We start from the raw sequence: 15,366 nt of genomic DNA, 5'->3' as shown, positions 1-15,366 counted from the left end.
GCAGGCCTGTGCTCTGTCCACTGAGGCAAACCGGCTAGGGCTCCTCTGCTCATTTTATTTTTTTACATTTTAAAACATTTATCTTTATTGTTGAACACTTTACAGATGTTCTATCCCCCCGCCCCCCATTTTGACCCTTTCTAGCTCGCACTCATCCCCTTCCTCAAGCCTTCACCACACTATTGTCTTTGTCCATTGCTTCTACTTATATGCTCTTACATTTTTTTTTCTTTAGGATCACAGTATATTTTATATTACTTATTTATTTTTTAATTCTTTATTGTTTAAAGTATTACATATAGTAGTACATATGTCTCCTTTTTTTCCCACTGACCTCTCTCCGGCCACCCCCAGCCCCAGCACATGATGAAATCATGTTGGTTGATCTCTTACCACACCCCCCCCCACACCCTCCCTTGCCTTCCCTCTGAAGATTGATGGACTGTTTGATGCTTCTACATCTCTGGATCTATTTTTGTTCATCAGTTTATGTTGTTCATTATAATCTACAAATGAGTGAGATCATGTGATATATTTTTTTCTCCAACTGGCTTATTTCACTTACATAATGCTCTCCAGGTCCATTCATGCTGTTGCAAATGGTAAGAGTTCTTTCTTTTTTACAGCAGCTTAGTATTCCATTGTGTAGATGTACCACAGGTTTTTAATCCACTCATCTGCTAATGGGAACTTAAGCTGTTTCCAAATCTTGGCTATTGTATATTGTGCTGCGATGAACATGGTGCATATGTCCTTTCTGATTGGTGTTTCTGATTTCTTGGGCTATATTCCTAAAAGTGGGATTACTGGGTCAAATGGGAGTCCCATTTTTAATTTTTTGAGGAAACTGTATACTGTTTTCCACAGTGGCTGTACCAATCTGCATTCCCACCAGCAGTGCACAAGGGTTCCTTTTTCTCCACATCCTCACCAGCACTTGTCGTCTGTTGATTTGTTGATGATAGCCATTCTGAAAGGTGTGAGATGGTATCTCATGGTCATTTTGATTTGCATCTCTGGGATGATTAATGACTTTGAGCATGTTTTCATATGATGCAGAAAAAGCATTTAACAAAATCCAAAACCTTTTCTTGGTAAAAACTCTCAGCAAAATGGGAATAGAGGGATCATATCTCAGCATAATAAAAACCTTATATGACAAACCTACTTCCAACATCATAATCAATGGGCAAAAACTAGAATCATTTCCCCTAAGAACAGTAACAAGACAGGGATGCTCACTCTCACCACTGCTATTCAACATAGTATTGGAAGTGCTAACCATGGCAATCAGACAAGAAGAAATAAAAGGTATCCAAATTGGAAAAGAAGAAGTAAAACTGTCACTATTCGCAGATGACATGATGTTGTCCATTGAAAACCCTAGACTTCATAAAAACACTACTCAATTTAATAAATGAATTCGGCAATGTAGCAGGATACAAAATTAACACCCAGAAATCTATGGCCTTTTTATACACCAATAATGAATTCACAGAAAGAGAAACAACAGAAACACTTCCATTTACCATCACACCAAAAAAGTTAAGATACCTAGGAACAAAGTTAACTAAGGAGGTGAAAGACCTCTATTCAGAACACTACAGGATGTTGAAAAAAGAGATAGAGGAAGATATAAACAAATGGGAGAATATACCATGTTCATGGACTGGTAGACTCGACATCATTAAAATGTCCATTCTACCCAAAGCAATCTATAGATTTAATGCAATCCCCATTAAAATACCAATGCTACATTTCACAGATCTAGAAACAACTCTCCAAAAATTCATATGGAACAAAAAAACACCCCAAATGGTTGCAGCAATCTTAAGAGAGAAGAAAAACGTTGGAGGAGTTACAATGCCAGATTTCAGGCTATATTACAAAGCCACTGTTTTCAAAACTGCCTGATGCTGGCATACAAACAGATATATAGACCATTGGAACAGAACAGAGAACCCAGAAATCATCCCAAGCCATTATGCTCAATATTTGACAAAGGAGTCGAGAGCATACAATGGAGTCAAAACAGTTTCTTCAATAAATGGTGTTGGGAAAATTGGACAGATACATGCAAAACAATGAAACTAGACCACCAACTTACACCATACACAAAAACAAACTCAAAGTGGATAAAGAACTTAAACGTAAGACAGGAAATCCTCTGCTCATTTTATAATCAGACTAGAGGCCCAGTGCACAAAAATTGTGCACTGAGGGGGGGGGGTCGCTTAGCTGGCCTGTGCCCTCGCAGTCTGGAACCCCTCGGGGGATGACCACCTGCTGGCTTAGGCCCCCTCCCTTGGGGATTGGGCCTAAACTGGCAGTCAAACATCCCTCTGGCAGCCCAGGAGCCCTCGGGGGATGTCTACTTGCCAGTGGGGAGCAGGCCTAAGCTGCACTCAGACATCCTTAGCACTGCTGAGGAGGTGGGAGAGGCTCCCACCACCACTGCTGTACTGGCAGCCATCAGCCTGGCTTGTGGCTGAGCAGAGCTCCCCCCTGTGGGAGTGCACTGACCACCAGGGGGCAGCTCCTGCATTGAGCGTCTGCCCCCTGGTGGTCAGTGAGTGTCATAGTGACCAGTCATTCCCAGTCTTTCTGCTGTTAGGGTCAGTTTGCATATTACCCTTATATAGGATAGAGACCTGGTGCACGGGTGGGGGCCAGCTGGTTTGCCCTGCTTGGTGTCCCGGATCAGGGTGGGGGTCCCACTTGGGTGCCTGGCCAGCCTGGGTGAGGGGCTGATGGCTGTTTTCAGGCTGCCCGCACCCCCTTTAGGGTGGGGGTCCCCACTAGGGTGCTTGGCCAGCCTGGATGAGGGGCTGATGGCTGTTTTCAGGCTGCCGTCTCCCCCTTCAGGGTGAGGGTGCCCACTGGGGTGCCTGGTTCAGGCTGTTTCAGGCTGGCCACACCCCCTTTAGGGTGGGCGTCCCCACTGGGGTGCCTGGCCAGTCTGGGTGAGTGGCTGATGGCTGTTTGCAGGCTGGCCAAGCCAATCCCCTGGGGAGCAGGCCTAAGCCAGCAAGTGGTCATCCCCCGAGGGGTCCAGACTGCAAGAGGGCATAGGCCGGACTGAGAGACCTCCCCCCCGAGTGCACAAATTTTTGTGCACCAGGGCTCTAGTATCTATATAATAAAGAGCCAGGGTCATAACCACTGAAGGCTCAACCAGACCGCTGTGGGCGCCCCAAACCAGCACTGACTGCCTAAGGGGCTGCGGATCAGGCCTGGAGAGAGGCCTTCAGAGAGAGAGGCAGGGTCTGATCCATAGCCTCTGTGGCAGCCATTGATCAGAACTTGCCTCTCTCTCTCCTGGCCTGGCCAACAGCCACACCTCCATTTCTCTACAGGCCTCCACCAGAGCTGCTGATCAGACCCGCCTTTCTGATCAGGCCCCATTGATAGGCCAAGAGACGCTTACTGGCATAAAAACTGACCAATCATAACCAAATCTGGGTCAACTGTGAGGAGCCAATGGCTGCCTAGGAGGTGGAGCTGTTGACACTAACTGGCATAGACACTGACCAATCAGAACCAAATTGGCTGGCAGAAGAGGGCAGTTGGGGGCGAGATCAGGCCTCCAGGGGAGGGCAGTTAGGGGTGATCAGGCAGACAGAGGCAGTTAGGGGCGATCAGGCTGGCAGGGGAGAGCAGTTAGGGGCAAGATCAGACCAGCAGGCAGAGAGGTTGGGGACAATCAGGCAGGCAGGCAGAGGCAGTTAGGGACGATCAGGCAGGCAGGAAGAGGGATTAGAGACGATCAGGCAGGCAGGCAGGCATGCAGAGGGGTTAGGGGCAATCAGGAAGGCAAGCAGGTGAGTGGTTAGGAGCCAGCGGTCCCAGATTGTGAGAGGTGTGTCCGACCAACAGTTTAGGCCCGATATCTGTGGGATCGGGCCTAAACCGACAGTCGGACATCCCCTAAGGGGTCCCAGATTGGAGAGGGTGCAGGCCGGGCTGTGGAACGCCTCCTCCCTCCCCATATACGAATTTCATGCACTGGGCCTCTAATATATATATTGATTTTAGAAAGGAAGGGAGAGGGAGAGAGAGATAGAAACATCTTTGATAAGAGAGAATCATTCATCTTCTGCCTCTTACACGCCCCTCACTGGGGATCGAGCCCACCACCTGGGTGTGCCCTGACCGGAATTGAACCATGACCTCCTGATTCATAGGTCAAAGCTCAACCACTGAGCCACTCTGGTCAGGCAGTCTTTAATCCATTTTGAGTTAATTTTTGTGAGTGGTGTAAGATAGGGGTCCAATTTTATTCTTTTTCCTGTGGTTATCCAGTGTTCCTGCTGCATTTGTTGAGGAAACTATCCTTTCCCTATTGAGTATTCTTGACTCCCTTGTCAAATATGCAAAGATTTAGTTCTGGGTTCTTGACTGTGCTCTACTAGTCTATGTGTCTATTTTTATTTCAGCGCCATAAAAATAGTGTGTGTGTGTGTGTGTGTGTTCTTAGATTCATATATATTCCAGTGTGTGTGTGTGTGTGTGTGTGTGTGTGTGTGTGTGTGTGTGTTCTTAGAAGCTTACATCATTACAGTTTTGATTACTATAGCTTTGTAGTATAGTTATAAATCAGGAGGTGTGATAACTCCAGCTTTGTTCTTCTTCCTCAGAATTTTGAGAGGAATTGTGTAAAATCTATAGATGACTTCATGTATAATGGACATTTTAACAATATTAGTTTTTCTAATCCATGAACACAGGATATCTTTCCATTTCCTTGTATTTTCTTCAACTTCATTTTATCAAAGTCTTATAGTTCTCAGTGTATAGATCTTTCATGTACTTGCTTAAATTGATTCCTAAGTATTTCATTGGTATTGTGAATTATCAATTGGTGTCTTAAGAAGACAAATATGAATCATGTGGAGACACATATATTTTAAAGTAATGTATAAAAGGTGAATGTTTGGCATAAAGTAATTGAGGATTTAACAAGTGAGACACTTTATGAGGACTTAAAGATGTTTTGTAATAGACCTCTCTCTTACCCCTCTCTGTGATGTGTACTCTTTGTTTCCAATATTGGTTATTTGCTTTTTTTTTCTGGATCAGTTTTACCAGGAAGCTGGGGGTCTGTTATTTTGTGTATGTATTAATTTAAATTATGGTTACATTCAATATTATTCTGTATTAGGTTCAGATATACAGAAAAGTGCTTAGAAAAAGAGGGACTTTACAGAGTGGGTCCTCCACCCCACCAAGTACCCAAGAACCAACCATTATATTTGTTGATCCTCTCTCCTGTACATCTACATCTGGGTTTTCTCTTCCTAATTTATGTTCTTAGATTCTTTATTTCCTGCCTCCCATATTTTGAATTCATTTGATTTGGTGGAGCTTTACTTAGATTATTGATTTGCCAACATGTCTTCTTCTGAAAGGCCTTCTTGAACCTTTAATTCCTTCTCCAAAGAGAAACTGTATCCCTGATGCCTGATTACTTGTCATTTTCACCTACCAGAGCATGGATCACCAGTTGGCTGTTTATGCCCATGGGGAGCTTACTGAAACACATCCACACTCACTTGTCTACATATTGTCTATGACTGTTTTGTGCTATAAAATGTCAGGGTTGAATAGCTACAGCAGAGACTGTATGGGCCCAATCTTAAAATTTTTACTACCCAGAATTAAGAAAGGGTTTGCTAACTATTATACAAGACAGTAAGCTTCATGTAAGCTAGGACAATTTTTACCTTATGTTTGTCCCACACCTGGCAAATAGTATGCACTACATTATTATTCATTAATTAATGGAAAAAGGGCTGAATTTTTATGGTGCTTTTATTCTCAAGATCTGGGAACTGTTTCCAGAAAACCTGTGCCCTAAGAATTTCTGTACTATCTCCACTGCCAATTGGAGAAATTATAGATCTAAAAAATGGAAGTTTCATAGAATTCTACTTCATCATTAATAAAGGCATTTTGTTTATAGAGCTCTATTCTGATTACCTATGTAATAGCTCTCTCTCTCTCTCATATAGATATATGTGTGTGTGTTCTCAGATTCATATATATATATATATATATATATATATATATATATATATATATATATATATCTCCCAGTGCACGAAATTCGTGCATGGGGGGTGTATCCCTCAGCCCAGCCTGCACCCTCTCCAATCTGGTACATCTCTCTCACAATCCAGGACTGCTGGCTCCTAACCGTTCACCTGCTTGCCTGCCTGATTGCGCCGAACTGCCCGCCCCTGCCAGCCTGGTCACCCCTGTCCTCCCCTGCAGGCCTGGTTCCCCCCAACTGCCCTCCCCTGCAGGGCTGGTCCCCCACAACTGTCCTCCCCTGCCAGCCTGGTTGCTCCCAACTGCCCTCCTCTGCCAGCCATCTTGTGTATTGGAGTGATGGTCAATTTGCATATTACTCTTTTATTAGAAGATTACATCATTCGTTAGTAGAAAATGATATTCACAGGTCATATTCTCTATAAGGTAAACAAAGCTACTTGTCAACTACCAGAGGATACTTTCATCATAAATGAACTCTCCACTAAGTTGAACTTTATTGAAGAAAGAAAAATAATGTTCCAGAGAGATAACTACCAGGTAAGAGTAACATTTTCACTTCTGAGTGGAAATACCAAGAGGGCTCTGAATATTTTCATACGTTAAGTGGGGGGACACATTAGTAGCTATGTAGGTATGTAGGTATGGAAAATGCTAAACTAGATGATCAGTGAAAACTTAAACATCTTTTACTCACAAAACAAATGCATTTTCTTAGAAATTTGTTTCTAAGTAATTTGGATTTTTAAAAACAGGTTCTAGAAAAATAGAGAGGGAAATAATTTAAGGTGATGAAGTAAAGGAATGACATTTTTCTCTGCTTTTAATGATCAAAACTGTCTGTTTGTTTCTTAGATAACTCCAGGAAACTTCAGTCCCATTATTTTCAGTGAATTTCCATTTATCTTTAATTTGTTATCCAAAATTAAATTATGGCAAGCTGATTCCATTATGAAAATACTGGTATGTATGCCTTACATTTTTATTATGAAAAAATTTCAAACATATACAAAATAGAAATAATGGTGTAATGAATCCCATCACAAAGTTTTAGCAGTCATCAACATTTTGCTACACTTTTACTTATTACTGTTGTTGTTTTTGTAGTTGTATTTTTGCTGAATTATTTTGAAGCAAATCCCAGGCCCACTTTCTTTTCACCTCTCCATACTTCAGCACATTATTTCTGGTAGTTTCACTCTTATTCATGCTGAGATTCATCAGTGGGTTCAGTTAGTGACCACATGGTATTTCCATTGTAATATTTCCCATTAATCTTTTATTTCATTATTAGAGCCCTGGTACATGAAATTCGTGCACGGGGGTGGGAGGTCCTTCAGCCTGGCCTGCACCCTCTCCAATTTGGGACCCCTAGAGGGATGTCCGACTGCTGGTTTAGGTCTGATCCCTGCTAGGGCTCTGGGATCAATTGCAGAGCAGAGGGATGACCTGCCCACCCTACCAGGGCTCTGTGATCAATGCTGTGCAGAGGGAGGCCCTTTCCACCAGGCCGAGGCTCTGCCATTGATCCCCGCCCACAGGAAGGCCCTGCCCACCCAGCCTGGCCTCTGCCACACATCACTGCCCATAGGGAGGCCCTGCCTGCTCTGCCCACCCTGCCAGGGCTCTGTGATCAATGCTGCGCAGAGGGAGGCCCTGCCCACCAGGCCAGGGCTCTCTGATGGGCCCTCCCAGCTGTGGCGGCTTTCCTCGGCCCTTGCAGCCGCGGCTTTGTCCAGAAGGACGTCTGGAACACGTCTGGTCTAATGAGCATATTACCCTTTAATAGTATAAATTTTATCCATTGTTTTGGTTGAAGTTTGCAAAACGGCGACATTTCTAGTATTATCATTTCTTCCAAAGTTATGAACTGCAAAGAACTTTTACTTTTTTAACTTTTTTATTTTTTATGTAAAGAACTTTTCCTCATCAATGAGGGCTATTTGGCTCCCCTGAAAAATCGTCCATATAAGAAGGCAGACTAATGTGTAATCCTTTTCCATGCATAGTAGTTGTACCAATTTATGTTACCACCAGCAATGCATGAAATGCCCCTTTTACATTATAACCAATGCAGTGTTACTAAGCCGTGTTCCAATTCGATGGGTTAGCCATGATATTCCAATTTAATTTTTTTTTAATTATGTTTTTGTTTGTTTCAGAGAGAGGAAGGGAAAGGGAGAGAGAGAGAGAAACATCAATGATGCGAGAGAATCATTGATTGGCTTCCCCTTGCATGCCCCTCACTGGAGATCAAGCTTACAACCCAGACATGTGCCCTAACTAGGAATAAACCTCTTGGTTCATGGGTCAATGCTCAACCACTGAGCAACGCCAGTCAGCTCAATTTAATTTTAATTTATGTTTCTCTCTCTCTCTCTCTCTCTCTCTCTCTATATATATATATATATATATAAAAGCCTAAGTGACCATTACGACCGAATGACTTCAACAACCGGTTGACCAGTCACTATGATGTGCACTGACCACCAGGGGGCAGATGAGCTGCCCCCTGGTGGTCAGTGCACTCCCACAGCCAACCTCCCGCAGCCAGCCACTGATCCCTCCCTGCGACCAGCCAACCTTCCACGGTCCCTCCACCCAGCCCGCTGCCCCAATTAACCCCGATAGGGGCTGGCCAGCCAACCTGTGGTCCCTCCACCTGTTGCTTCCCCCAGCTGGCAGGCCCCAATTGCCCTGGCCCTGATCAGCCTGGCCCTGATCGGGACTGGGCGAGATGGCCCTGATCGGCCCTGATCACCAACCACGCCTAGGGACCCCACCCATGCACGAATTCATGTATCCGTCCTCTAGTTATTATATAATGGCCGCAGCCTCACTTTCTTCAGCTAATAACCATTGTTTTCCTACTATGAGCAATACTGAAATGATCAAATAAATGCTCTTTTTCTCTCTATCCAGTTTTAGTGACTATACTAAGTTCTTAGTTACTCTTTAGATGATCATATCTGATTATGAGTCTTGGAGCTTGAGCCCTGGCTGGGTAGCTCAGTTGATTAGAGCATCATCTCGATAGTCCAAGATTGTGGGTTCGATCCCCGGTCGTGGCATATACAAGGAGCAGTCAATGAATGAATAATAAGTGGAACAACAAATCAATATTCCTCTCTCTCTCTCTCTCCCCGCCCCATTCTGTCTCTCTAAAATCAATAAACACATTGTTTGCGGGTAGTTTTTATCGCGCGCTACCAGGTGGCGCAGGCCATTTTTGCTAATTTTTTGCACAAGTGGCAACGTTCAGTAAAATTACGACAACTTTAGTTTACGTATTTATACGTTACCCGCATTCTACCACTAGTCTATAAAAAACGTATTAATACGTGTCCCGTGCTCTACTACTACAGTCAACGTAAAACGTATAAATACGTTTCCCGCATACAATGTGTAAATAACAATTTCTTTAAAAGTCTTGGAGCTTGATTTATAAGCCCCAACTGATATTCTTTTATTCCCAGTGAATTTATTCTGTCTTCCATTTATTCCCTTCCTTCCATTCTTTTTCTGGGAGTTGTATTATTCCCACAAAACACTTACATGGTATTTTGTCTCTCTTGTCACCATCATCCTTAGTTTTCAGTTATACTCATCACATGCCCAGACATTATGCTAAAGATTTTCCAAACATTTTTCATCATTGAAGTTTGTTTTCTAGGCCATTGCTCAGGAAAGGTTCATATCTATTTTCTATGATGTTTATAGAAAGACTATAAGAGCTCTAGCAGGTTTGGCTCAGTGGATAGAGCGTTGGCCTGCGGACCAAAGGGTCCCAGGATCAATTCTAGTCAAAGGCATGTATCTTGGTTGCAGGCTCCTCCCCAGCCCAGGAGGAAACCAATTGATGTGTTTCTCTCACATCGATGTTTCTATCTGTCTTTCCCTCTCTCTTCTACTCTCCCTAAAAATCAAAGGAAAAATATCCTTGGGTGAGGATTAACAAAAGAAAAAAGAAAAAAACAAAGACTATAAGACAGAATTTAACGACTTAAAGGAATCAGAAACATACCCATTACTTTTGCTAATAATTCAAAGGAGATGGGCCATGTAAGTGAAAAGTCTGGGACATTACATGCACACAAGGAGTCATTTCAGTAATAAAGTATTTCCTTTTCATTCCCTATTAATTATAGAGCTTATATGACATTTTCCAATGAGCCATGCCTGATAAATCCATAAACACCACGTCCTATATAATAAAAGCCTAATATGCAAATCCACCAAATGGCAGAAGGACGGGTTGGCAGGGGGCAGGGCGGGGCCGGTGAGAGGGCAGCACCAGGTCAGCCAAGACAGGTGCCAGCCAGCAGAGGAAGGAGAGAGTGATAGGGGGTGGCAGTGACCAGCGGCGGTGGAGGGGCGATCGGGGGGCAGGGCCGGCTGCTAGATGGCCAGCGCTGTCCCCAATTGCCGTGCTGGTTGCCTCCCACAGAGGGAGGCCAGATTGCAGCTTAGGCATCCCCTGAGGGCTCCCGGACAAAGGGAGCAGGCTGGACTGAGGGACAACCCCCCCCCCAAGTGCACAAATTTTCATGCACCAGGCTTCTAGTTTATTAATAATACTCAACCTAGAGGGACAAAGAACTTTCTGCTAAAAGCGTTCCACAGTTAAGGACTCTCCCTTTAGTTACTGTTATTAGTGTCTATCATCAGATTGACTTGGTCATCTCTTCTGTTTCCCAGCCACCTCTTTTTTTTTTTTCAATTTTCCTGACATTCCTGGTAATGGGAGAAAATAGATTAAATCTTTCCTTCCCAAACCTAACTTTCCCTTAAGTTCCCTTTAAGCAGATCTTTCTCTCTACATTATTTTTTTCTATAGAAATTTTCTGTCTAACCTGTTTACTCTGTTCGTGAGGGTTGAGTGCATAGCGGACCCAGGCAAGTTACATACTATGAAGGATTGGGAAATGTTTGAGGACAAGAAAATTCTTAGTTGTAGTTGTCATGGGTGAAGTCACAAAGCAGGTTCCACAATCCTGTCCTCCAGAGGAGAGATGATGGACTTAGTCAAAATTGTAAGCTCCAAACTAGATTATCAATCCAAATGCACAGATGTAGAAATGGGAAACCAGTACATGGAGAACGGGAGTAGAGAGACTGGAAAACAAGATACACAGGTTTCCAGTCCAATTCATGGGAAGGCGAGAGAAGCCTGGGCCACAGCAGGACACATACACCTTTCCCTACTATAGTCAGTGCAGGATATTGCTGGCCACTTCGTCACTCAGAGCCACGGGACATGTAGCTTAGCAGTCAGTATTCCTGAAGTGTCTGCAGATTCCAAGGCCACAGGAGGAGATGACCCACCACCAGAAAAGACTAGAAATGGCATTTTTCCATCTCCCTACAAATATGGAGCTTCTTGTTTTGTTTCTTTTTAAATACATATTTTTTAATATATTTTTATTGATTTCAGAGAAGAAGGGAGAGGGAGAGAGAGATAGAAACATCGATGATGGCTGCTTCCTGTACACCCCCTACTGGGGATCGAGCCCACAACCCAGGCATGTGCCCTTGACGGGAATTGAACCCGGGACTTTTCAGTCCGCAGGCCGACGCTCTAGTCACTGAGCCAAGCCAGCTAGGGCTGTGGAGCTTCTTTACAACAAAGACCTTAGGGAAAAACCAGAAGAATCTAGTGGAATCACATATAATTTCTCAGTATATAGTGGTAACAGAGATCTGGGACAGGGCTTTCCCAAGCCCAGAGCCATATGCATGCACTTACCTGAGATGCCTATAGAGTGCTAATATTGGCAAACACACACACACAGTCTGGAAACCTGGACTAGGATAGTTATTATCCACCTGTCTTGCTGTCTCAATAGTGGCATTGGTTTATGAATCCTAACTATTCTTTTATTGTCCTTGTGATATAGCAGAAGTCCTACAGGAAGGTTAAAGGTCAAAGCAAGGCCAATAATTCCAACACTAAATTTCTAATCCCAGGGAGTTCAGCAGAAACAAGAGCAGGGAGCTGAAATGGTGAGGGCATGTTGAGAATTTAGAAGAGCTTAATGGAGGTACTATGTAGGGTGACAGAGAACACTTATCTCTGAGCAAGTCTTTCCTCTAGTCTGTTTCCTACATCTCACATTATCTTTCGGCTTCCAAACTGCCCATACATTCTTGAGGATTATTGTGCTAACACTCTTCTTAAAAACTGGTGGGAGAATGTCTCTGCATAGACACCACTGTTGCTTTTAAGGATCATGTTTACTAAAATAAGTGATCAGAGATAGCTTTTAATTATTTAGCTGTACATCCACGATGATTAATCCTCTGTTCAAAATTCCTAGATGCCACAGTTTCACAGATTCTTCCACCTTTTTATCTTCTATAGTGTGCACATGATGCTCTTTTCTTAAATAATTACAATATGAGCATATATGGCAACAGTAGGCATAATTGTATGTTAGACAAAATGGGTTTATCTGAAATGTTAAATATTTCCTAATATTCCAGTGAAGATTCCTAAAATATTTCTTTTTCCAGGAGTCACAAATTACACATATGTTTTCACCCGTATTTTTACTTCAAGTCAGACGAAGTCACCTAGTTGATGATGCTCTGTATCGATTAAACCAAGCTGAAGTCACTGACCTTCGGAAAGAATTGGTGGTACGGTAAAAAGTCTCATTGGACATTTTACTAATGTGGGAGAGAAGCAGTTATTTAATGTAGCAAAAGAAGAGCCTGGGTTTGCAATTATAGTTATCAGCCTTATGATTTCCAGAATTCCTTGCTTACCCTTCAGAGAAAAGCAATGGGACATTTAATTGAACATTGGGATTATATATTAGTTACCTATGGCTATAATGACCCATCCCAAAGCTTAATGACTTAAAATTACAATACTTTATTTTATCTGCAGTTCAGTTGAAGATCTCCTGATTTAGGGTGAACTTATCTGGGTGGCTTTGCAGATTCTGTATGCCCCTGTTGACATGTTTGGGAGTTGGCTAGGGATGGTCTGATCTAGGCTAGGCCTGGCTGAGGAAGTTTGGCTCTGCTTCCTGTTTTTCATCTTCTTCCTGGGACCAGCAAGATGTTCTTCTCACAACAGTGCCAGAGGTACAAAATAACAAGCCCAGTCACACAACAAACATTGCTTTAATCAAAGCAAGTCACATGGCTGAACCCACATCAAGAGCTGGTGAAATATACTCAGCCTCTTTAAAGGGCGGAACTGCAAAGTCACATGCAAAAGACTCGGGTCAAGGAGGGGTGAAGAATTGGGGCTGTCAGTGCAATCCACAAGCAGCAGGTGGAACAGACACTTCTCCTACATTTTGGCTCTACTTTTAGCTATAGAACTTCCACTACTGTATTGATTCTAACTAACTATCCTTCACTTCACCCTTTGTGGGCACCTGTAGGAATTTTATTGTGTGGTACCTCAGATTATTAGCCTTATTGAGGCTATAAAATAATGACTAACTCTAGATTCGAGCTGGAGTCCCTTCAGAAAGGAGTGGATTTTCTCTATATCAGCCATGAGGGGAAGGTTTAGGTTCTCAGAGAAGAAACCAGAACCTAGAGGGTTAGACTCACACAGGAGAGGGATATTTCTCAGCATGGGACTCCAATAGGAAACAAAATATTTCATAAGCCAGACTTTCTAGATGTATGTCTCCCTCTGTACCTACTCTCCTTTAAATCTTGATTATGAGGAAATGAACTGAAAATGATTCTGCTACAGGAGATGACAAAGAGATAAGAAGGTAAGAGAGATCTGATCAAAATATAGACCCTGAGCAAGGCAAGGCTGTCAAGGCCCATTATGAGTGTGTCCTGACCACGACAGAGGCAGACGTGCTAGGGTCAACACTCAACCACTGAGAAATGAGAAAATCAGAAGTAAGCTTAATTCGTTATTGGGATATCCAGATGGAATGAGAGGCAGGCCCTTGGAGATGACCGTCAAGGGCCAAGGAATCAGTTGATCAAAGTGGCAATAGATAAGATCTTCCACGCAAACAGAGAACTCTTAGTCAAGCTTAGTGATGCTTGTATTAGAAAGATAAAAAGAAATTATCCAGGAAAGTCGTTAGAGAGGAAAGCTGGGAGTGCACTCGGCCACAAAGTCCAAAACTGGACTTTAGAAAAGAGGGACCAGTTCATATTGATCTCCCACCCCAGGGATATGCGCAGGCAGGGCTCATGGTTCCTGGAAAGATGCCAGGCGCAGGCTGGTTGGAAGGGCCGTTTATCAAAAGTCCTAATGAGGGGAGAGGTAGGAGAAATTAAATAGTTGTTGATTGGGCCAAAGCTGTAAAGTCTGAATGATGCAATGAAGACAGATAACAAGATAGAAGAATCAGGGGATTTAGTGGCCCAGAGGATTAAAGCACATCAGAATTTGGTTTAAGACGCTGGTCAACATAATTGGTAAATGATAAGTCTTGCTAGCATCCCCTTCACTTGGTTCATGGCAGTGTAAAAGCCCCATGCACTCAGTATACAATAATCGGACAATAAAAAGGTTCATGGCAGCTGCTGCTCAGGAGCAAATTGAGGGAGAACAGATTGCAGTGAAGTAAGAGATGTGGGATTCTGGGAATTCTGGTGACTGCAGGAAGTTTGAAACTCTTCTACAAAACGTCAAGGCATTATATTTTAACTCTGGGAGTGTTCTCTTTCCTCAGATTGAATTTATTAACGAAATTCGTTCTGTGGGTTATGGGGTAAAGTCCGAGTTCTTCTACTTCATGTTTGAAGAGATGACCAAGACAGAATATGGAATGTTCATGTATCCTGAAGAGGGTTCCTACATGTGGTTTCCTATCAGTGTAAGTCTTTTATTTATTTTCTTATTTTTTTTCAGAACAGAAAAAGTATACCATCTATTACAACATGAGAACCATACATAATCATGTAAAATTAGGTCCTGTACAGTGGGGCTGAGTTGGTTGGAACATCGTCCATGCACGGGAATTTCATGGATTTGATTCCCAGTCAGGGGCCATACCTAGGTTGTGGGTGCCATCCAAGCTGAGGCACGGTCAGGCATGTATGGAAGGCAACTAACCCAATGCATGTTATCTCTTTCACATTGATGTCTCTCCCTCCTTATCTCCCTCTCTAAAATCAATTTTTAAAATGACACTATTTTAAGTAAATAAATAATGTAAAATTAGGTCATATAGAGCCTTGCTACTCAAAATATGGTCCACAGAGCAGCTGCTCCAGCAACACCTGTGAAAAGCAGAATCTCAGGCCTGTGTATTTCATAAGATTGTCAAGTAATTCATACGCACTTTATATTTTTAAACAGCTTTAATGAAGTACATTTGA

At 42.9% G+C, this 15,366-nt stretch overlaps 1 protein-coding gene across 2 annotated transcripts in view; it reads left to right on the top strand.

Moving 5' to 3' along the window:
* LOC132216449 (E3 ISG15--protein ligase HERC5-like) overlaps window positions 1-15,366 on the top strand; it is a 54,861-nt gene that overhangs the window by 27,683 nt on the left and 11,812 nt on the right. For both annotated transcript variants that reach the window (XM_059665661.1, XM_059665652.1), the window contains exons 14-17: window positions 6,478-6,591; window positions 6,907-7,014; window positions 12,565-12,690; window positions 14,718-14,861. In XM_059665661.1, the coding sequence (XP_059521644.1) occupies window positions 6,478-6,591; window positions 6,907-7,014; window positions 12,565-12,690; window positions 14,718-14,861 (492 nt within the window). The remainder of the gene's footprint in view (window positions 1-6,477; window positions 6,592-6,906; window positions 7,015-12,564; window positions 12,691-14,717; window positions 14,862-15,366) is intronic.

This window comes from Myotis daubentonii, chromosome 1 (assembly GCF_963259705.1).
Source record: "Myotis daubentonii chromosome 1, mMyoDau2.1, whole genome shotgun sequence".
NCBI lineage: Eukaryota > Metazoa > Chordata > Mammalia > Chiroptera > Vespertilionidae > Myotis > Myotis daubentonii.
Note: the sequence above shows the minus strand (reverse complement) of the source record. Positions and strands in the feature narration are given on the sequence as shown.